Below are 22776 nucleotides of genomic sequence, written 5' to 3' on the forward strand. Positions count from 1 at the left end.
TGTGTCTTGCGACATGTTAGTGTGTTGGCTGCAGTGTGTAGGTGTGTCGAGTTAATGCTCCCCATGTTTGTCCCGGGGCTGGAAATGGGTTAGTTTAATTTCTGGTTTGCTAGTAAAACTGAATTACTGTGTCGTGAAATGATGTATGTCTAAAAAGTATGTCACCGATCTAGTCCAATCGAGTGTGACAACCCCTCTTATACACCACCTGCCATCCAATCTCATAGTTTCTGTATTTTGCTGTTTTTTGAGGAAGCAAGCAATGAAATGTATGGTTTCTGGACACCAATAGTTATCCAAAGATGGTAAGAAAACCCATCCATTAGTTGGCTTTTTGCCTGTCGCCCTACTGAACCAGTACATAGGGGAAATCCCATTTGCCCTATGGAGAGAGTTTTGATCTTCATCCTTAGGGTTTTGTAGAATTATGCTTGTTAGCTTGTATATTATATCACCCATAGTCATCATGTCACATTCCTTCAGGCAAGTACCAATTAATGCTTCTCATCGTTAGGGAGCCTTATGTTGCTCTGAAGCCAACCACTTAAGAAAAAGCGAACAGCATAATGAAAAGTAGCCTAGCTGAAGGCTAGCAGCAAGACCTGTAACTGACCTGAGAACCTTATGAAGAGGCTGCATCAGTTACTGTTCCTAGGGAAACAATTGTTTCTGGTTACATATCCTGTAACAGCTTTCTAAAGTAATTCACAAGCCATATCTCATTAAAGCGAGATCACGTGCTTCATTTGCTACAATAGGTGAACCAAAATACTTGTCAGGTCAAGCTGAGGTCCAAATTCAGGAGACTATAAAAGTTTGACAGAAACATTGTGTTTAGAATGTATGTGGGCTTTCATTTCAATCGAAATTAAAGTGTTCCAACTTGTACTTTTGGTTCCTTCTTTGGATACACTGAATGACTACGTATAGTACAAAAAACAGGTTTAAATGGATTTCTCTGTTTGTTCTGTCACTGTCAAAGCTGAAAAATAGCCATCTTTTACAACTGGCTTTACTAATGATCTCAGGGTCCATTGTTACCCAGAGGGGCGGGGAAATACATAACCTGCTATGCAGATATGAAAGTGACCACTGTCTGTCATGGAGGCTGAAGTACAAAGATAGCAGGAATAGGGGGAAAATACAAGGGAATAAGAAAACATGAAGTGTCAGTTTATCAGGCACTCAATCCTGAGTTCTGGAAGGGTCAGACGGCAGTGAGTGACAAGGCTTCTGGAGGCCAGAGGCAGAGGAGAAATAGAAGCTGCAGCCTGAGCAGTAAGCCAGAGGCAGGACCATCAGACCTGTGATTATAGGTGGGATAAAACTGGCCTGGGAAGACTAGGGGGACAATTATTTCTGATAAAGCAATTTTAGTGGGTTTTTGCGTATGAGTGTCAGTCTTCCACCAAAATGATAGTTAAAATCCACCAAATTAACTCATCATTCATAAATAATGTTTGCAATCTTCGTTCTTACTTGAATAGAATCTGCAGATATCTCATGGCACTGATTTAATTAGATGTTTATATACAAGCCACACAATTAGATAATGTATCCAAACAGCTGCAATGCGAAACCATCAAAACTCCTGAATAAATTTTCTATGCTGATACTGTTATGCCAACAGCACAATTTTTTGTTCACAGTAGCTGGCAGTATTTATGAAGCAGCAAGGTTCTACAAACTAAAATATCTTCTGTGTTTATATAAATCAGAGAAATGACCAATAATATAAAACGTGAAGATGCAATAACTCCAGTCCTATAGATTTGCAGAAACTTGGCACTGACACAGGCCAGAAATGGAAAACCTCTATCATTAGGTCATAGGCATGGAGAACAATACAGAATTGTAACCCAAGGATTTCAGAGTATGCTCCTTAAGATGCACACCCCAACCATCAGACATGCATAGACTATGGCAGGCACTCTCGCACACCTTTGTGTCCTCTCACTTGGTTCTCCCAACTGCACAGTATTAACACACTAACCCTGTTTCACTACAGCATTGGTCTTCAACTGCTGGATCATGACTAGAGATGAGTGAATTTATCAGTTTCAGTATCTCTCCGTTTCTCATCCCCCTCCCCGTCTTAAGCTCAGTTCTCCATTTTTTACACATCAGTTTAGGGATCCCCAACACCTGCCTCCCCATTTATCCTGAACAACTATCAACATTTTAGTGAAAATTTATTCTAATCGTCTATTTGGCCTAATATACACAGTGGGTTGTGTTGGGTTTTTTTTTTCCAAAGCAATTTCCCCTAATGCAATTTTGTATGTTATTTTTGCTAATACATGTGTTCTTGCATGCATGTTACTATAGTATATACATTTTTTTGTATACACTACTTGGTTGGAGAACTGCAGTGCAAATTCTGAAGGGTCATTTTGTCAGATGTTGTGTATGCTACCCTCATTTTCTGAGCTAGGGAGAATTCATAATGGGCCTGGTGCAGTGAACAGGGGTAGGCAAACTCTGTGTGCTTGAAATTCATAGAAAAGTAAGCCATATCAGTTGCTTCTGTGTTGTGGGGTCTTTATACTATGGAGTGCTCAGTGTAATGGTTAATTCAGGCTTGACTGAGAATGTATTACTGCATCAATTCACCTAATTACTGTATGATGTAGCAGTTCTGGTGTAATATGGCTGTTAGAGGCCTCAGTGTCACTGACTTGCCCAGGTTATCAGCAATACATTTTTATAATATGCATGTGAAGTATAGAATTGTAGGGCTGAAAAGGTCCAAGGGGGTCATCTAGTCCAATGCAGAAATATTTTGCTCAAACCCACAACTCTGAGATTAAGAGTCTAATGTGCTACCCACTAAATTATCCCCAAAACATTTTAGAATTAACTCGTGAAAAGAAACATAGAGCCAGAAACCATGTTGGAGCTTTGCATTGCATCGAAGCGAAATATTTTGAGATTCCCAGTTGCTGCTTTTAAAACAATCCTTCCGACCTGGTTCACTTCTCTGCCATCTCTTGTAATGCTGTTGCACTTGCCTGCTCATATCATTCTCTCATCACTGTTCAATGCTTCGCAGTTCCTTTATGAAACAAGGTTGACAAGCTGAATCAATCTCCAAATTGCTCCAAGCAAATCAAGACTTGATTAAAAGAAAGAAAGAAAAAGCTACTGCCTTATAAACCAGACAGTGGAAATGCACAGCTAAAGAACCAAATTTATCCATTTCACAGGTTTTCGGTTATTAGAATCTTGGGACAGCTTCCGAATGTTCTGCTGTAATGCTGAGTGGGTGGAAGGGAATGAAATAAACACCCTAGACGGATATGTATGTACAGAACTACAACAAGCAACTTGCTCCTCCCTAGCACACCTCATATTCTCCCTAAATGGTGATGGTAATTGGGTGGCGGGGGGGGGGGGGATAATCAATAGGCCTTTCACAACACAAATGTCCTGGGGATGGTTTTTCACTGCCAGGCAACGTGCAACGAAGTAACATATTATCCATGATTCTCAGAATGCAGGAGTATCTGAGGCAATACAAAAGCAAGGCTGGTACTTAGGTGGAAAATGGATCGAGATGACAAATCATGCAGCCTGCAATGGTGGAGAACATAACACAACGGCTCAGGCAGCACACAGTGATGGATGACAGATGGTACTAACTAATGAAAACTCAAGAAGACTCAACACTCCCTTAGCAATTATGTCAGATCTTCAGCCTAATTTAGATGGCTAGAATTCTTTTCTTTCAAGCAAAGCATAACTGTGTATTTAAAAAGAAACGACCCCCCCCCAGTTAAACAAGTGAATTATGAATATAAGTTAATGTGATTTCAAAGTGTGTTTTTTAAAAAGCCAGTGGTGGTGTAGAAGTGGCTGAAGCAGGGGAGGTAGATATTGATTTACTGGTGGCAGAAGATTACCAAGGATTTCTGACTCCCAAATATATAACATTAGTTTCCACCCATAAGAAATGATACTACTAAAACAAAGAAAGCTGGAATTGAAAACATAGCAGCCTCTCATCTCTTTTGCCTGACTTGCAGAATTAATTTTTGGAAACAAATTGTTTTTATATTAACGTGACCGTCGTATTTCCATCCCTTGTGCTGAGTAGTTTCTTTATAGTCACAATGAGTCCTGCAAAATAAGGTTTCTGCCCTCCTTGCCCCCTCCTGTTCATTTCAAGCTTGGGATGAGAGAGCAGCAAGCAATAATAAGAGCCTGCTTTATTGTCTCTTCAGAAGGGAAGTACTGGAGCAAAACATTATGTTAGGTCATATATTTAAAAAATTACTGCTGAAGGTAAGGGAACAGTTACAAGTTTTAAGGCTGTTTATGATGGGTGGCATGGTAATACAAATCCCAAGGATGATCAGTCTAAGGCCATAACCCTAGCCACACTTAAGTAGGAGTAAGTTCCACTGAACATAGTGAACTTTCTTCTGAGTAAACACGGAAAGACAAAATCAGGCTGTGAGGAGGACTGTTCTGCTTTCTGCTGTGTTTACAACATAGGGCCAGATAGAACAAATGGGTCCTGCTAGTGGAAGCCCACGCAAGGACTTCAGCTAGGGCAATTCAGCTTTCCCTCACTCTTGCCCCCTTGCATGTCCACCACTGGCATGTGGGGTCAGGAGAACCCCCAGAACAGCACATGGGAGTGGGGTGGGGTGACAGAGAGGAGAGCTCATTCCATCAAGCAAGCTGACAGAGTGATCTCCTTAGTGCTACATTGAGTTCCTCCAATATGTTTACTTTTTGGTGTGCTTCGGTGGTGGCTAGTAATATTTTGACTTAGTAGGACTGCAATTTTTCAGCTTGCTGTTTTCATCGAAATAGGACTTGCATAGTTCTCATTTAGGAAAGTGCGCCATATCCTATTACACATGTGCCCATTGTCCCTTTCACTCTAAAAACAAAACAAAAAAGCATCAATTATTCTCTCCACACTAGGGACAGGGAAAGAGTTTCCCTGTAAGAGGGTCTTAGTATGATTTCCAGATAAGATTTAATTCATTTTTTTTTAAAAAGGGGGTTAGTCATAGCACATGACAAAAAGTTCCTGAACAAAAGAGCTTTTCAAATGCGAGGAAAACTTGCTTCCAGCTGCATAAAGTTTTCCTCTCCCCCAAAATTAGTTTAACCATTCATTATTCAAAATGATTGTTCTCTAAATTAAAAGAATAAAGTATGCCAACCAACAGACAAAAAATTGCTTGTTTCCTCTGAGCCAGGGCATGTTAGAGCACAGCAGAACATATCTGCAATGCATGGCTCAGTTCTGAAAATGTGAACTAAAAATCCTTGCTCATGTGCATAGTTGATCAGTGCCAGACTAATCATAATTTCACATTGCTCAAAGACTGGGGTGGCATGTAACAATACTCTGGAACTGCATGTGGCCCAGATCTAATAAAGGGCCTAAGATTTAAAAGGAGGGAACCAACAAAACCTTTATAGAGAAGAGGGTCTACACCCTGAGTGCGTTATAGAGAAGTTCCCGCCTCATATCTCAGCCAATAGCACCTCCAAAGAAGGTGGAAGGCAGAGCAAGGTTTCCACTCCTCAGGGATGGGTTAACACTCCTCACGCACATCTTTCCTGCGAGTGTGTATGTGAATGGCCCCTCCTGTCCCCAGCCCAAGCCTCGCCTACTGGCATGCAGCTCTCAACCATCCACCCACTGCTGCATGCGACCTTCTGGAGCAAAAAAGGTTGCTCACCCTGACGGGGGTTTATAAAAAACTGGCATTTTGAATTGTTCTCAAAAAGGAAGCCAGTGCAGATTAAACAAAATTGGAGTGAGGTGTTCAAATCACTGGTGTCAACTATAGGGGGCCTTTTGCACCCACACTGTGAGGCCTCTGACGCAACTTCCAGGAGAAACCAGAAGTCACATCTCAGACCTCACAAGGTCTTGGAATTTGTGTCCGAGGCCTCGTGGAGCCTCAGACGTGACTTTCAGGTGATGCCGTGGTGTGCACAATGTGACATCATGACATCACATTACGTCACGTGTGCCGCTGGGCACCCATAATCTGGGGCCCAAGTTGGCATCCCCACTCAAATTAAGATAATATAACTCTGAGTTTTTCTAAGTAAATTGAGGTTAGGAGAAATTTCATGAGAATTTATTTCTAAATTAATTTCAGCTTTAGTGTCAGAGGAGCAAGTAAGGGGTGCATCCTGAGTCATTAAGGACTGTAGGATTTGTGGCATGATGTACATGCAATTCTGCAAACTCTGAAGGTGACCTGGTGCAATGATTAATAATGATACAATCCTATTAACCTCAGTCTTAGCCAAAGGTAGGACGAGTGAATAAGAGATATCTCTGCACTTTCCAGTTGTAAGGACAGGTAAGCATTGCACAGCAACTTTGTTCTGACAAATGGTCTAATGCAGCTAATAATTCTTGCAAAAGGAAAATAAAATGATGTTAATGATGATGCAAGAACAAAAAGTGCAAGCTTTTACAATTATTTCTAGGCTCATGGATGCATTTTGAAAGATTAGGTCCCCTAAAAATGCTGTTGGATTTTTATAGCAAGAATTAATTGCGTGCTCCATATCTTAGACTTGGTAGTTTAAAAAAAGTTATTGAGAAAATGTATCTACCAGAATACATAGTGAGGAAGGCAATTCATAGGCAAGGAAGGGCAAGTCACATAGGCAGACATTTTTAAAAAGACTACGGAGCCCTGCTGCTGGTAGTGGGAGGTTTGGACTGCACTCTAAGGCTGCAATCCTAACTTCACTTGCCCAGGAGTAAGTCCCATTGAATTCAGTAGGATTTACTTTTGAGTAGACTTGGTTAGGGTTGCACTGTAAAAAAAAGTAAATACAAAGAGTGATAAAATGGCACTGATCAGAAATTTAATGGTGAAGGCATGCTAAGTAGTGATAGGTTTGCTGACACACCACTGCACATGCCAAATTTGGCACACAGCTTGGAGAAGAAAGAATAGTAGCATTACAGCCATCCACACCTGCAGGTATCATGTTAGTCTATCATATCTGAGAAAAGATGAGCCATGGGAAATAGAGGACAATTATTTGATTACAGCATCTTGTAGTTTTGTTGTAAAAAGTGAGTAAACGAGTCAACACTAAACCTTTCACCATTGTGGAAGCTCCCTGGAACAGTGGTTCTTAAACTCCCCATGGACAACTTGAAAATTGCTGAGGGTGTTGGCAAACGACCTGATGCTTTTTCTGCCTGTTGTAGCAACTGTGATGCAGTGTTCTAGGTGCTGTATGCTTTTCAGTGCTTCTTTTATTTCTTACAGATTGAATTACAATTTGAATTCCATTGAACTCAAATTGTAAAATAATAAAGGCAGCAACAAAAATACAATTAAAAACCAATATGAATATTTAAAGGGATGGATTCAACCACAAGTCCAAAGACATGCCACAGAGCACCTGCATGAAACTCATGGACCACTGGTGATCCACAAACCAAAGTCTGGGGAACCTCTGCCATAGAATACTTTGATCAGTGTGGAAAGGAAGCAGGATGCAAAAACTGCGGTGCTAGACTAATTTAATCAAAGTTGGGATTTTGTATTTTGGTCAAAATGCATGTTACTCAAATTCTGCCTCCTTGGGCTTTTCACTCTTGAAACTGTTTGATTTAGTTTGAGCAAGCAGAACGCAGATCAGCCATAAAGACTGCTATGAGCCTCTTTCCCTAGGAGCAGAATAATCTTTGTTGTGTGTCAGTACAAGGTAGTCAGCCTACCGTAGCCCTATAGACAGTAACTATCAGACCCTAGCAGATTCAAGCAACAACCAATCAACTATTCCTATGGCAACAACTGCCCACTGTGATGTCCTGCCATGCAAAGATACTTACCTAGCTCTTCACGGGGGCAGGTACCACTCTACCCATTCTGTCCAAGGGGATTTTATCACCCACAGGAGCAATAATAAATCTGTGCTGAGCATAAATTCTGGTAAATCTAGGAGTATAAGATTTCTTGGCAGCTAACATTGAACCACCACAGTGCACTTTGTTTGCCAAGTTTAGGATTAATGTCACCTCTGAATTTGTAACGTCTTCCCTCGAGCAGTTGAGGAAAGCCTACACTGTTTCAGTAAAGTTCGCAATTCAACACCCCTTGTTTCCCAGCAAAATTGGAAGAGATGACTACTGTACTGCCTACTGAATCAGGCCATTGGTTCCTCTGGTCCACAAAAGGGGAACCTGTGGTGCTCCTGAATTTGTGGTACTGATGGAAAGTAGAGCCCCAAAACAAATGGAGGGCATCCCCCATCCCTGCGCTAGACCAGCATTGTTTATCCAACTGGATAAGCAGCTGTCCAGGGATGAAGTAAGAGATCTCTCCTGACCCTACTATGTGGTGCTGAGTTGAAATGCCAGTTCCTGCTGCTGGTGTGGTGTCATAGCATCCTAAGGAAGCTTAATCAAATTGAGAACAGGAGTAGGAAGTCACCACAACCCAGTCTATTGAATCAGCCCATACATCTTCACTTGTAGGGAGCAGAGTAGGTAGTTCCTAATGCAAATAATCTAAAAATGTTGGCAAGAGAGGAATCTGATTTGTTTACGTAGGAGAATCACAGTGGTTCCAGGGTATGTTTTTTATAAGATTTGGAAATTTCCTGCTGGTTTTATTGGTTTCTCGTAGGCAAATGTAATTGCAGTCGAAATGTACTGAATAATTAAATATTTCATTTTTATGGTGCTTCACTGCAGTTTAAAAAAGTAAATGCTAATTTCATGGTCTTGTGGTTTCAAGTGTCCTAAGCGGTTTCATTTAACTGATTTTCTTGCATGTATAAAAGCAAACATCAGATCATAAATAGTCTGCACAGGCAAGGAACTGCAGTGGATTCTAGATGCAGTGTCTTAAATACTATCTGCAACAAAGCACAGGTATTGAAAAATAATGCAACTGGAACGAAATTGTCCAGGAGAGAAAATAAGGTTCTGCTCTCTTGATTTGACCTCTGAGGAGAAAATGGCTCAGAATGGATTGGATGACATGTACAATACATTACTAATTAGGCAATTAGGATTGCTTTTAAGATGTGGAAATTGCAGTCAGGCTTCAGAGATATAGTACTATAAATGCACATTTTAAATAACTCCCTGCATTTCAAGTTGTTAAAATTAAATCAGCTGAGAAATGCTAACCAGGTGTGATTATGTTGCAGCCACACATAATGTGTGTGGGGTTTGGGGGGCGCATGTGCATGTGGAGGAGGAAGGATGAGCAGTCAGTCTCATGCTCTCAGTTTGGAGGGGCGGCAACTGTGGTAAACAAAGACCAACTATATATTTGAATCGCTGAATAAAAGCATCAATAAGAAAATTCACTAAAATCCTCTCACACTTTACTTCACCCAGTGGGTCTGTATGGTCACTGATGTATAGATGATGCTACAAAGCGGCATTGGACATAATGAAGTAAAAAGACATAACGAAGTAAAATGGGTTAGGGAATTCCATCAACAATGGAAATAATGCTTGTCTTCCTCATTTGCTTCCTACCCTTGGCAGAAGCAGCTCAGGAGTACACAGGATCATCTCATTTCATCCTCACAACATTCCTGTAAAACAGGCAGAGACACACACTATTTCCTGAGCTTTGTGGCTGAGTAGAGATTTGCACCTAGATCCCCTAGTTCAGATTTAGAGCTGTGTCTCTATTTTATTTTAAGCTGCTCCACAGTAAAAATGTGATAGACGTTATTTACAATTTACCATGAATCAACCTTCTAATGGTTGTACTATTGCTTGAATTTACTGCAGTGTTTCTAATTGGTATCAATGTGCAATAAATTTATTTCTCCTAGTGCAAAATATGCTTAAAAGTTACCAAAGAAGCAAAACTGAATGCAAATAGTTTTTTTTCCTAAAAGACCAAGGGGCTGACTACAAATCTGTAAATTCCACAAGGGGTTTTTCTGATATTCCAGATTGAACATGAACAAAAGAGGCAGAATTTTAGTGCTAGATATTTTTTTAGTGGGCATGTGCCTGATTTAGAAGTGATGAAAACATTCAGAAATATCAAATGCTCTCGAACTGTTTATTTAACACACAACAGGAACCAAACTAGCAATTTGCCTTTTGTGTTAGAGATTATCTGTTCACTGACTAGAAGGGAACATTATTCACTTTTTATTAGTTTAAGAATGCCAAACTAAAAGAGATACACACACACACATGCTTAATTCTTCCTGGCTTGCTAGACTTCGCTAAATCATATGTACTATATAGCAAATGTGTATCAACTACCAGCAGCAATGCACAGTAAACGTCATGAAAATACAAAGGTATTACCCACAAAGGCAAACCTACACAGAATTTATGGATTCCTTTCGAAGGACGTTGGACTCAGTGGAGGGAAAAAAGTGACCACTATCTAAAGGTGCCAAAAGAAAGCCCAGATATTAGGACTATACACGCCACTGTGGTCCAGAATAAGAAGCAGGACAAAGAATTGGTGAATTGTAAGAACTTACATTATTAGAAATTATCTAGGACTTAAAAAACCTAGGGTTGCCATATTATTTTTGTTGAGTTGTGGGTTTTTTTGGCAAAATCTCAATAAATAAATAAATGAAGTTTTTGAGCTATTTTTAAGGAATATCACCAACATGGGCTACCATATGCCCTAAATTACCACAGGACCAGGGTTAATGTGATGTATGAACTGAGCCATAGTCAGAACCAAACTTTGCTGTAACGTGAACACCCAGCACACTGGTTTATGCTGCTCAAATGTTCATGCTTGGTTCTTCACCTTCTGCTGCCGCACTGCTGGGAAACTAACCAGAGCTAACCAAACAAATCTTCAGCAGCAACAAATTTGCTCCTTTCTTGCTGCTTGTGGTTTGTCTACAGAGAAACAGGCCATAACCTCAGGTTGGGATGTCATGACAAGACACACTCTGGCTTGTTTTCTGGCAGTGCAGGGAGAATAAGAGCGGAGGATGAGTGAAGTGAGAACTCTTCAGCTATGCATACCACATACTATGTTTCCACACTGAAGAGTCCATTTTAACTATGGTTTAATGGGTTGTGAAAACTGTCCTCTTTTCTCATAGGAGTTTCTTTCACATGTCTAAAGAACCTGTTCAAAAATGTGCTTTTGTGTGTGAGAGACAGAGAGAAAGGATTCCTTCAGAAACAAACAAACAAAAAATCAAACAAAAAATGCAGCTATCCTTTGAATTTCACTCTTCTCTGAATATTGCAATATAGTTGTCCAGCCCAAAATGTGTACAAAAATGTGCAAATTTGGGGAAGGTGCATCCGTTAGTGAAAATAATGTAAAAATGCACTATGTTAGGGTGAATTGCTTCCACAAAAATGTGTATAAGACAAATTTTCATTCAGAAATGTATATTAGAGGAAATGCACAATAATTCACTTGCTAAGAAGCAAATTGTTGTTTGGATAAATTATAGAAGAGAAGTAGATAATTTGAGACAAGGCAGAGGAAAATCTCTTTCTATGGAAAATGTTGCACAGCTATAAGTATACAGCCCTGAAAACCGTGCAGTTCAAAAGTGAGCATGATGGAGACAATAATTCATAATAAAAGGCAATATACCCGTGGAGGAGAGTCACTTTATTTTTATTTTATTTTTTATTACAGATGAGATGGATTGTTGCCTCCTGGATCATGATTTTAATAATCATCCCAAGTGAATGAAGATATTATTATACAAGATTCTTGGTATGTATTTCACATTTTCTCTAGGGATTTCCCTTTTTAATTTGCAATTGTTATTACCAAGTATTTACATCCTCAAGAAAAGTACTTTGGAAAGTGGTCTCTTTTTCTCCTTCTAAGGGTGTCCATAAATCCTAGGTAATACATTTGCACTGGAGTACAGTAGCTTAGAACTTCTGGAAGTGGATCTAGGTTACCCAAAACAAGGGCCTATTGATGCAATCCCATGTCTACTGTCCTTTCCTCTTCCCCGCAGGTAGTAATGATAGTGTGACATAACACAATCACATTGTGCAATTTCCCTGCCCACTATGGTAGCCAGTGATGTGGACCAGGGTCAAAATAAAGGCATAACATGGTGTATTTTATTACTCTGGAAAGGGGAAGAGGAACTAGACAGAGGACATCTAGTTTAGTCCCACACATGGAACAGCACTATATGAAAGATTATATAAAGCAGTCTACAGACATTAAAAAAATCTTGCAGAAACCTAATTGCATGAGGAAATTTACTAAAACTATGGTGTGTCTGAAATGAGAGAGCAGAGTAATCTCAACCCCTTAAATCTTTTTCTTCCTAAATTTACATACCATTCAGTATCTACTGAACAGAGGACCAGCATTGTATACACCCCTCTGACATTTTATAAATACATAATGAAAGGAGAAAGTATCAGTAGCAATTTTGTTCTTTTAGGAATTGGACTGGAACAAGCAGAAACAGCCATCTAATTCTGCCATAAAGTGAATAATAACTTGGGCCACAAATGATCTGAAGGGATTCATATGCTGTTTCCTTATCTATCCCTCAAGACATTCTAGTCTCTGGTTTTTTTGCATTTTCATTTTTTCCTTCCTATACACCAGTTACCTATAATAATTCGGTGTTGATGGATGCAAAAGAAAGAAACAACAGTGACAGGAAAATGTATTGCTTCTATTTGCAGTAAACGTCAGTGAACTTTTCCAACATTCTCTTGAGCGCAGTGAAAAGGAACTGCTATGTCACATTGTCTTTTATTTACAAAGAGAGGAGATCCTTCAGTAAAGTACCAAAAATGTAATAAATGGAGCAGGGGCAAGGGAGACACACACCCGTACAAAAACTAGATAGAATTGCCCCCTACCATATGTTGCTGTCTGCCCTTGATTGTATGCTTGACAATACTGATGGCAAGATCAATACTGACCTATCAGCTCTCCTCTATCTGGGGAGCACAGTTACCCCAGTCTTGCCCTGTGAAGTGGGGCCATCAGTGGGAAACCACTGTTCCTTGTCCTCCTTACTCAGAGGAGGCTTCTGTGGTGTTTGTGCCTGGTCCAGACATGAGGAAAGTAGCAGTTGACCAATATCAGTTCACTTTAGAAAAGGCCTAGAGCTACACTTTACAATTTATTTTGGTAGAAACTAGCATTTTTAGTGTACCTGCCCCCCCCCGGTGAAATACACTTAAATTGTGACACCCTCTTTGCTTCTCTGACTAGTATTCGGTTCCTTCGCATGTATGACCCAATTTAAACAAGATCAGACAGGGAACTGTATGACAACACAACACTATATAACCAATCTGATGGGCTACTTGAAGGTATTACTGAGGACAATGTAAATGAATAAACAAACATTTCTTGAAATAGTGCTGAAAAATTACCCCAAAGGGGGGAATATTTTTTCAGATTACTGAAAATCTTTGTCCCCCTGACAAAAATGGTGAGTGGGTGGGAAAGCAAGTGTCTATTCAGGTCTTTAAAAAAGCCTTTGGATTATTTGTGTGTGCTTTAAAAAATTGATATTCATGGTATCAGAACATGGTGAGATCTTGAGGCTCTGGTGTCAGGTTGACTGCCTTTTGCTCATTCTGAGCTTACACCTCTGCTTAACAAAATGTGAAAGCAACAATATGCATGTGCTTTGTGAATATTTGATAGAACTGTTAAGTACGTTCGTTTCCATTAAGGAATTTTCAAAACGCAACATCCACAGGATGTAATTGAGAGCGGAAGGAATTAGCAGAGTGTCCTAAGGCACTTACCTGGCCGATGTGCCTTTGGAACAGCCATGTTCGTCACGCGTCCTGCATCCTGAGGTTTGGGAGGCGATGCAGTAAACCTGCAAATCCCCGATTCGGATGGGGTGCTTGAGGTCAGGCTGTCTGTATATTCATTAGTCCCTGCCGTAAGCTGCTCTGATGATGTGTCTGATATGAAGCATTCCGTGATGGTAAACTTGGCATGTCGCAGCTGCTCTTCCATCTTGGCGTGTTCATATGCTCTTGCCAGCTCTTCATAGGTGGAGGAGGCACTTTCTGTGGAGACCATGCTGCTCCTTGCTCGGTCTAAACACCAGAAGGTGAAAGAAAGAAAGAACAGGCAATCACTTCAGCATGGGTTTTTAATCCACCAAAGTGCACTACAGGGATGATTCCATAGTTCACCATTTAGCTCTTGCACACTAGTCAGCTTGGGCAATAAGAGCATTCTGGTATAGCAAGGTAAAAAGGCTATGCTTTCCTGGCAGTTTTCTGGACTTGCATCACAAAAATCATGTTTTATTTGTGGAGGGGGGAAAAAGAGGGTATTCAGCAGTGAAAGAGCTGTAAATATTTTTGTTTCCATTAGCACCTTTTTCCTTTTTTGATTCCAGATTTAATGTTTGCAAATACGAGACAGAAGGGATAATTGCAGCCCACAGAGAACAGTACTTGTTGTGCTCATTTTCTCACACTTCAACACACGTTTCATGTAATGAAGCTCCTGTGGTGAATTGTTATTGTTGCACATCATCCCAATCTCAGAGAGGTGCAAGATTCCAGGGTTTCCAGGCACATACCCAGGGTTTGTGTTTCCTTTTAGAAATGAGGCCAGTGGAGAATGTTGCCTCTTTATAATATATAGTTTATTTACACATATATACAACCTGAGCCTACAATGGAGGGGTTCATAGCATTAACACCCCAAAAGGGTCTTGTTTCTCAAACAGCCTTGGATTCAAACAGACATGAAACACTGCTGTCAAACGTTGCTCTCTGTCTCTCTGACTCTCTAAACTCAGGCTTCTTCCTTCTAACTAACAGCATGCTGGGTTGGGCCCCCACCCATTTGCCAGTTCTCACAGAGCCCCTTTCCTTTGTTTCCCTTAATGGCCCATCACCCAGGCTATCACCTCAACACAGAAAGCTAGCCTGGCGTATAATTTAACACTTGCTGGATCCAGGGGTTAGAAGGATCTTGCATACAGCCCCCCCCAAAAAAACCCTTCATAACATTTTTATAGTGAGACAACACAGACACAGACATAAAATATGGCCTGCCTGCAGGTTTCCTGCTTCTGTTCTGCTATCTTGTTGTTATTTACATAGGAAGTTGCTTTACACCAGGTCAGGCCATCAAGCTCAGTACAGTCATACCTCGGGTTACAGCCGCTTCAGGTTGTGTTGCACTTTGACGTGCTTTCAAACTCCTAGGTTGGCAGGAGCTGGGACCGAGCAACGAGAGCTCACTCCATCGCGGGGATTCAAACTGCCGACCTTCTGATCGGCAAGTCCTAGGCTCTGTGGTTTAACCCACAGCGCCACCCGCGTCCCATTTCATCTGGTAGGAAGGAGCAAAATTTCTGTAGAATGTGGCTTTCCTAATAGAACCAAGGTTAGTATTGAAGAAATCGTATTTAAAAGCTCACATTCTAAAGCCTATTATTATGATTGTTCTGTAATGATGAAATGCCTTAACAGAACTTTTAGATTGTCTCTCTCTTTGGCCCCAGGTGAGATTGTCTGGCTTGTCCATACCCACTATCTAGTCCATAAAATAATAAGGCTTGTTAGTGAAATATTTTGAAAGCATAGCTGGATACCTACTGGAGTGGACCTTTCATACCTCCCAGCTATTGATGTCTGGACAGAGCTTCTTAATTGGCTTCGGATGGCTGTTTTGATTGACATTTGGTACTGTCACTTCAAGCAAGGGTTCATTATTGCTTACCTCCCTGGTTCTCTTACTGCCAGGTGGCCCAGGAAGGCAAGTCTGAGAGTTACTGTAGAGCTGACTTGCTCATTTTTTTCATTCATATTGAACAACTTTCACAAATCATTTTAGTTCTACATCCTCCCAGAAGGATGGTTTCTCCCACCACCACTAAATTTGTTCCAAAGTATATCACCGCCATTAGTTCTTCATGAAAATTGCTAGGATTTTAGTGTGAACTTCTAATAGACACGTATCATACTGAATTGTGCTCAATATATTCAGTTCTGCAGAGAAATTTTTGCATGTTATTTTCATAATATATGCACTGTAATGCACACTTTAGTATATACAATTTTGTACAAATTGCTTGGCTGGAAATTCAGAGAAGTGCACATTTCAAATCATGGCTGGACTACAGTTTGTATATTACTTCAGTAAATGTGAATTAGGTAGGTTCACCTTTAAATGTTAATTGGATTGAATTTCTCCCCCATCCTTATAGAATATAGCCTTTTGGCTAGAAAACTTTCTTGAGTATTTGAAGAGATACCTATCACATCTTGGAGAAGGTGATACCCCTCCAACTTAAAGAAGAGGGCAGAAAGAGAGAGAACCCCCTTCAGCAATTTCCATTTTGATGAGTTTCTAGCTGGAGTTAATTACAGCTGGGGGAGTAGGGCTCAAAAGCAGTTCCCTTTGGACCTGCTGACTATTGAAAGAACTTCTGTTTGTGCTCCATTCTGTATTTTCATGAACAACAAATATTACAAATGACAACGTAAGTCCCCGGTGTCCCTTCATTCAAAGGGGAGAATTCAACAATAGAGTGGTACCTCAGGTTAAGAACTTAACTCGTTCTGGAGGTCCGTTCTTAACCTGAAACTATTCTTAACCTGAAGCACCACTTTAGCTAATGGGGCCTCCCGCTGCCGCTGCGCCGCCGGAGCACAATATCTGTTCTCATCCTGAAGCAAAGTTCTTAACCCGAGGTACTATTTCTGGGTTAGCGGAGTCTGTAACCTGAAGCGTATGTAACCCGAGGTACCACTGTACAGTATTAGTATATGCACTTTTGGATGAGGGTGGGGTCAGATTTTTTAGTTACAAAAATTCAGCCTGGTAACAGTGAGAGCAAGTCTCAGGGCTCATGCACTTCCATGTCTCTCAGACCACAAGAAGAACATAAGGTTCAATCATGCTGTATTCTTTGGGTCTCCACAATGCTGTCCTACTGCAGTCCTGAGGAAAATCCCTCCTCTGTTTGCTTTAGGGCAATGATTGCCAAACTTGGCTCTCCAGCTGTTTTGGGACTACAATTCCCATCATCCCTGACCACTGGTCCTGTTAGCTAGGGATGATGGGGGTTGTAGTCCATAAACAGCTGGAGGGCCATCACTGCTTTAGGGGAAAGCCCCCCACTGGTACTAATGGGAATTTCCTCCCAAAGCTAACAGCAACTTCAGAAGATAACATTTCCTCAGGTCCCTCAGCACAGGAGAAAATTTAAATCCCCCCCCCATCTTCTGCTATCCCACTAAATACAAGCCCTCTCCAACTTCTGCCTGCTGCTATTAACATGTGGAAACAGCTCTAAGGGTTAAATGTAAAGATGCATTTATTGTCGTATCTGGTTGGGTGCTCAGCTAAAATCAAATATGCTACATCAAATATAGCAAATGTCCTGTTCTGATTATAATGTTGTCTTGAATCTGAAGTCTAGGAACAAAGATTATACCTGTATCTTGTGATGGGCTGACACTGTAGCTGTCACTTTCTTTATCCACTGACCCTGCTGCCCTGGGTGTTGGTAGCCTCCAGTCTGTTGTTAAGGTGTGGGCTGATATTGTGGGATGAGGTCTGTTGAGAGTCCATTGGCTAGCATATCGGTTGCGAGCTGTGGGCCCAGCTTTTGCATTCCTCCTTGTTGTAGGATCTGCAGTGAAAACACAGAGGTAGTGTTGGCACTGAATACTTGATTAGTCAAGAAAAGAAGCTGAGCGACTGGCTGAATAGAATTACTGCTGAGTGATGGAGCCTCAGGACGGAAATGAGTATCAGTGGGGCCTATCTGTAGACATATTCATTTATTATCAATTTCTATCAGCATCTATGATATATAAGTTTCAAAGATATTCTAAACCTTTATTATTGCAAGTATGGCAAACCTTTGACCCTTCAGATTGTGCTGAACTACAACTCCCATCAGCCCCAGCAAGCATGGCTGATGGTCAGGGGTGAAGGAAATTGTAGTTTAGCAATATATGGAGGGTCAAAAGTTTCCTGCACCTGCATTATTGGTTCATTTTTCTTGGACAAAGCTTGATTTCCAGGCAAGTGATCATTTTTTTGTATCATGTGGACTAAATACTGTTTGAGGATTTTTAAAAAAGCATTATCTAGAAATCAATAATTAAAGAATTGTGTCCCATGTCTAATACCCATTTACTTTTTTTAAAAAAAATAATGGGTGGGTATGGATTTTGTGGAAATAGTATTAGGACATTAAAGCAAAGGGAAAAGATTTTTCTTTTGAAGCATCTGAGAGGGTTTTCATAGAATCATAGAGTTGGTGTTACTAAGACTAGGATATAACAGTATTAAAAATATAAATTCAAACTTATTAAATAGGTTATTTGATTGGGCTCTTTTTATTATTATTAAAATAGAAAAGCCACTCCTTTTACATTGCTTTGAAACTATTTAAAAAGGAGTGAGTTAAGGATAAGTAGTCATAGAAGGATTATTCATGATTCATCTCTTCTCATTGACAGATTGGCAGGTTTCTTACTTACAAAGTCATTTAAAAATGCAAACTGTCCATATGTTGTTCACTGTTTGAGATTAGGCTAATAACCAGCACACACACGCATAAAAAAGGGACAATCAGCAATAAAAATGGTGTCCCATCTTTTCTGTGGAGCAAAGACAATAGCTAGATGAATAGCTCAGCAAAACAAAACCACCTCAATTTAATGGTATGCCACAGCTTTATATATTGATTATGCAATGCATTTTGTAAACTTCATATAATCAGTGCCAAAATGTTAGGAAACATTCCACGCATTAGCAAACTATACTGGATTCTTGTCAAAATGAAAAACTTCAGAATGATGTATCTGCTTACTCAGTATCTCCTCTGTGCAATGGGTTTTGTAAATCACACACAATCAAAGCCAGACTGTTGGGAAATATTCCAAACGTTGGAAAACTTATTGGATTTTTTCTAAATTTAAAAAGCTTTGACTATCATACTTGCTTGCTGATCAGTATTTTACATTGCAACCTCACAGTAAAAGAAAACTTACAAGATCCAGTGCGGAAGATGGTGGATCAATTTCTATTGGTAGGGAAGGGAATCAGCAGCAACACATAACTCAGGTGTTATATTTTCTCTAGAATGCAAGGACCTCTGCAGATGGGTCCAAAATATACTCATTATTCAAAGCAATGAAAAAGTGCTAGCTCTGATCCAGCACCAGTGTGGCTGCATCCCACCCCACATTATGTACTGGGGTGGGGGGCAGGGTGTGGAGAAGCAGGGCAGGAGAACTAACCCTGCTGTCAAACATTGTCTTCTTCCCATATTTTAAGGTCTGTGCCAAGACATGGAAAAGAGGAGCACACAGCCTCCAAAGAAATGGAAGGGAGAAGCAGAAGCAGCTTGCCAGGTGGAGTGGAGCTTCCTGGCAGATGAGTCACTGTCACTTACCAGGAAGGAGAGAGGGAAGACCAAGCAAGCAGAAAGGGCAGGGCAGAGTATAGTGCCACCCTCTCTGCTGCCTCGCCCTGTACCCTCCTGGTAAGCAAAAGACTTTGCAGCATATTTGTTTATTTTTTATATTAGAACCACAAAACAAAGTGTTCTTAATACTTACTTGTTCCTGGCCGGGCGTCAGAAACGTCTACCAGTGGTCCAGTGGCTTGTGAGACAGACTGGTAATGCACTGTGTGTGTAACAGTCAACGACTTCTGTTTCGATGTCTCCCCAAAATCAGCATCAGTTAACAAGACTGTAGATCGATCATCTGCGAGAAAGGCAATGACAGAGCAGAATATCTTAATGGTGTCCCACTTTTGGCTGATTTTCTAAGAATGAATGAATGAATATCACTTCTATAGTCTTCACTACATCTTAGAACGTAATAACCTGGCAAATGAATTTTGTCTCGCCTTGCTTTTGCCCAGAGCTAATTAACAAGGGAAGAGATCTTTTTTTCAGGTGAGAAACTTTTTTCCCACCATAGTAAGGACTAACATGGAAAGTACTGTTTACTTCCAGTATGACTCCTCCGCCCCCAGGATATATGAATAATGGCAAAAAGGCAAGATGTAAAAGTGATGCTGCAGTGATTATAGAAATCGCAGAAAAGTGCACTACTTCTGCATGCCATATGCTTATTCATGCACTGGCAGCTCCACAGTACATAATGGCATGTGCATGGAAGAGAAATTATTGCCCAAAATGGCTCTGTAAACTCTCCCTTTTCCCACACAGTCCTGCAGTACCCTATTTTAATAGTATCAATATCAACTTACTCCCTCCCCCCTCAAGTATATTATCTCTTTATGAGAGAACACATCAACAAATACAATTTCCTTCTGACTCGAGTTGATAGCTTTCCTTTTCCTTTTAAGCTATAATTAGATACAGGGTGTTATGAGTTAAGAAAAATAAGCACTTTAAGTAGGCGGCAGAAAACATAAAAAGATGACAATGGGTCTGTTCCAGCCCTACAGGAGTTAATGGTGAACCACCCACTGCCACTGAAGTTTGTAAAAACAATCTATTTCTATGCATCGTACTATCAGGATTGACACATTTAACTTCCACCTACATTGCTGCAGTCTCTACTGGGTAGTCTTAATAGCAGTAAGAACTACAGGGAATGCAAACACTGAAGTACCGTATGACTTTTAAATATATTTTCCAGACAGGCTGCCAACGGTGGGACAATCAAGGATTTCCTAAACATTTCCTCCCCGCCCCCTGGATAAGAAACCATTAACATGAAGAACCATGCATAATAATACTAAATATACATTTTGCCCAAAAAAGGTCTTAAGTAGGATGAACACAGTTCTCCACCCCTGGCAAAAAGAGCTGCCTCTTTTCAAGTTGGCAATAAAACCTCTGGGCAATGAGCCATGTGGAAGCTCACCAAAGGTCTGGATCACGGCTTGCTACTCTGTGTTAGACACAGCCTATTACAGAAGCAACGACCAGGTTGCATCTGCAGCAGCCACACATTTAAATCATGCCCCCGCCAAAGCATCATGGGAACTGTAGTTTGCTAAGGATACTGGGAACTGTAGCTCTGGGAGAGATAAAAGGAGTATATGCAATCTGCATCTGCACTACAAACTCTGCTGCCCATGGATTGCAACACAAGGGTAACCCCCCCCCCCCGTGATAAAGCTTGGCAGCAGAGAAGCAAAATTAGGAAAATAAACAAAGTCGAAACCAAATGCAGGATTAGCCATTTTTAAAGCGAGCCCTGCCATCACTGCACTTTTCCAAGAGTTTGATCATTAGGAGTTCTGTGCTCCCACTGGATGCCCCGGCTTAGCAATTCTGAAAATCTTAGTTCACAAGGTGAGCCACCAGTGTTCAACTTCAGAAATCCTGATCCAAGAAATGATTTGTCTAGGGATTTTCTGACAGCAAGGTCAAGTGCATAAAATGTATTAAGGGCTAAGTCTATACTTACCCAGAGGCCTGCTGAAGGCCACAGGAAGAGAGGCTTGACCAGCACACACACAGAGAGAGATGTCCACTAGTGGGTTAAGACTTATGTACCTAGAGGTCCCCCAGAATGCAGGTGGAAACAATGGTGGCTGGTGCCCATTGGGAATAATAGGACGGAAAGCAGGGATGCTGACAGTAAGGTGGAGCCAGAACTAATGACAGGTGGTGTCAACTAATTCTACTCCCTCCCCTTCTTCCTCCATCCTACAGAAATCTACACAAAGGCAACACTGATAGACTGAGGAGGAAGCTGACAGTCAGTGCCATCCCCCTAAGCTGATTGTAAGTTAGAAGGCAAGCAGGTGGGGACTGACTGTTGTTGATGGGGCAGTGCCCCATTTGCCCTAATGGACCAACTTCCATGGGGTGGAAAGCTCCACTGGCACAGATGTTTCCCCAGAAGTATTCAAACTGTAGCGGGGGGGGGACACACACATGTAAACTGACCCAACCTTTTCCTTTCTATGGGCTGGATTCAGTGATTTTCTAGGGGAAATCAGGTCTCTTATGCTGCACAATAGGACTCTTTGTCCCCTCCCCTCATTGTCCCCCAAATTGGCTCAGGGTGGGCTTTGGGGGAAGCCCCAGAACAGGCTGTGGGCTGAGGAGAAGGGAGATCATTCATCTGGCAAGCTGAAATGCTTCTACTGACAGAATGAGTTGCTTGGTGCCATGTTGAATTCCTCCCTCCATGTGTATCAAAACCATCCCAGCCACCTTCTTTGCAATTTTCTTCTTGAACTACAGAGCTTAGTCTCACTGAAAACTTTTCCATTTCACATGCAGTACTGAGTCAGGATTTTTATCATCAAAACAAAAACAAAACTGTAAGGAAAAGTATTTGGAGGGGCTATTTTCTATTCCGTAAATGTCACTTTTTGTAATACCTTAAGAGAAACAACACAGAGCTAGTAAGATCCTCTTGTTGTACAAAGGCACCTCATGAGCTTATTGCTGGCTTACCAATGGTTTCCATTGTATCCCTCTCTTCAATCAGAAGCTGAGCTCTGGGAATATCTATGTGCATTCTGAGGGTCTGCTGTTGCTTATTAAGTGTATCCGATGTCCTTGTGTTTTTACTAGAAATCAGAACAACAAACCAAACAAAAAAAGAAAGAAAGAAAGAAAAAGAAAGAGGCATTAAAGTCGAATGAAGAAATTACCTAAATTCTTTTATTAGTTTAAAAGCAAAAGAAATACTTTAGTCTCCTATCGCTATCAGTGGGGTGTTCAAATAAATGCTTTTCATTAGTTCTCCCATGTGTACATACGATATATTAGTCTAATGCTGAAGCTTAGAAAAACAGGAGCAATGGGAGAAAATAAGCCTTTCCCCTTGAGATTCTTTTGAAAAATACAATCATAAACTCT

The 22776-nt window shown here is 40.8% G+C and overlaps 1 protein-coding gene across 1 annotated transcript in view; it reads right to left on the bottom strand.

The window, feature by feature from the left end:
* Positions 1-22776, bottom strand: part of DSCAM (DS cell adhesion molecule) — a 322736-nt gene that overhangs the window by 12082 nt on the left and 287878 nt on the right. The window contains exons 29-32 of the mRNA XM_053386764.1: positions 22369-22484; positions 19535-19684; positions 17395-17592; positions 13727-14029 (exon numbers count right to left, since the gene is read on the bottom strand). Of these exons, the coding sequence (XP_053242739.1) occupies positions 13727-14029; positions 17395-17592; positions 19535-19684; positions 22369-22484 (767 nt within the window). The remainder of the gene's footprint in view (positions 1-13726; positions 14030-17394; positions 17593-19534; positions 19685-22368; positions 22485-22776) is intronic.

This window comes from Podarcis raffonei, chromosome 4 (genome assembly GCF_027172205.1).
Source record: "Podarcis raffonei isolate rPodRaf1 chromosome 4, rPodRaf1.pri, whole genome shotgun sequence".
Classification (NCBI taxonomy): Eukaryota; Metazoa; Chordata; class Lepidosauria; order Squamata; family Lacertidae; genus Podarcis; species Podarcis raffonei.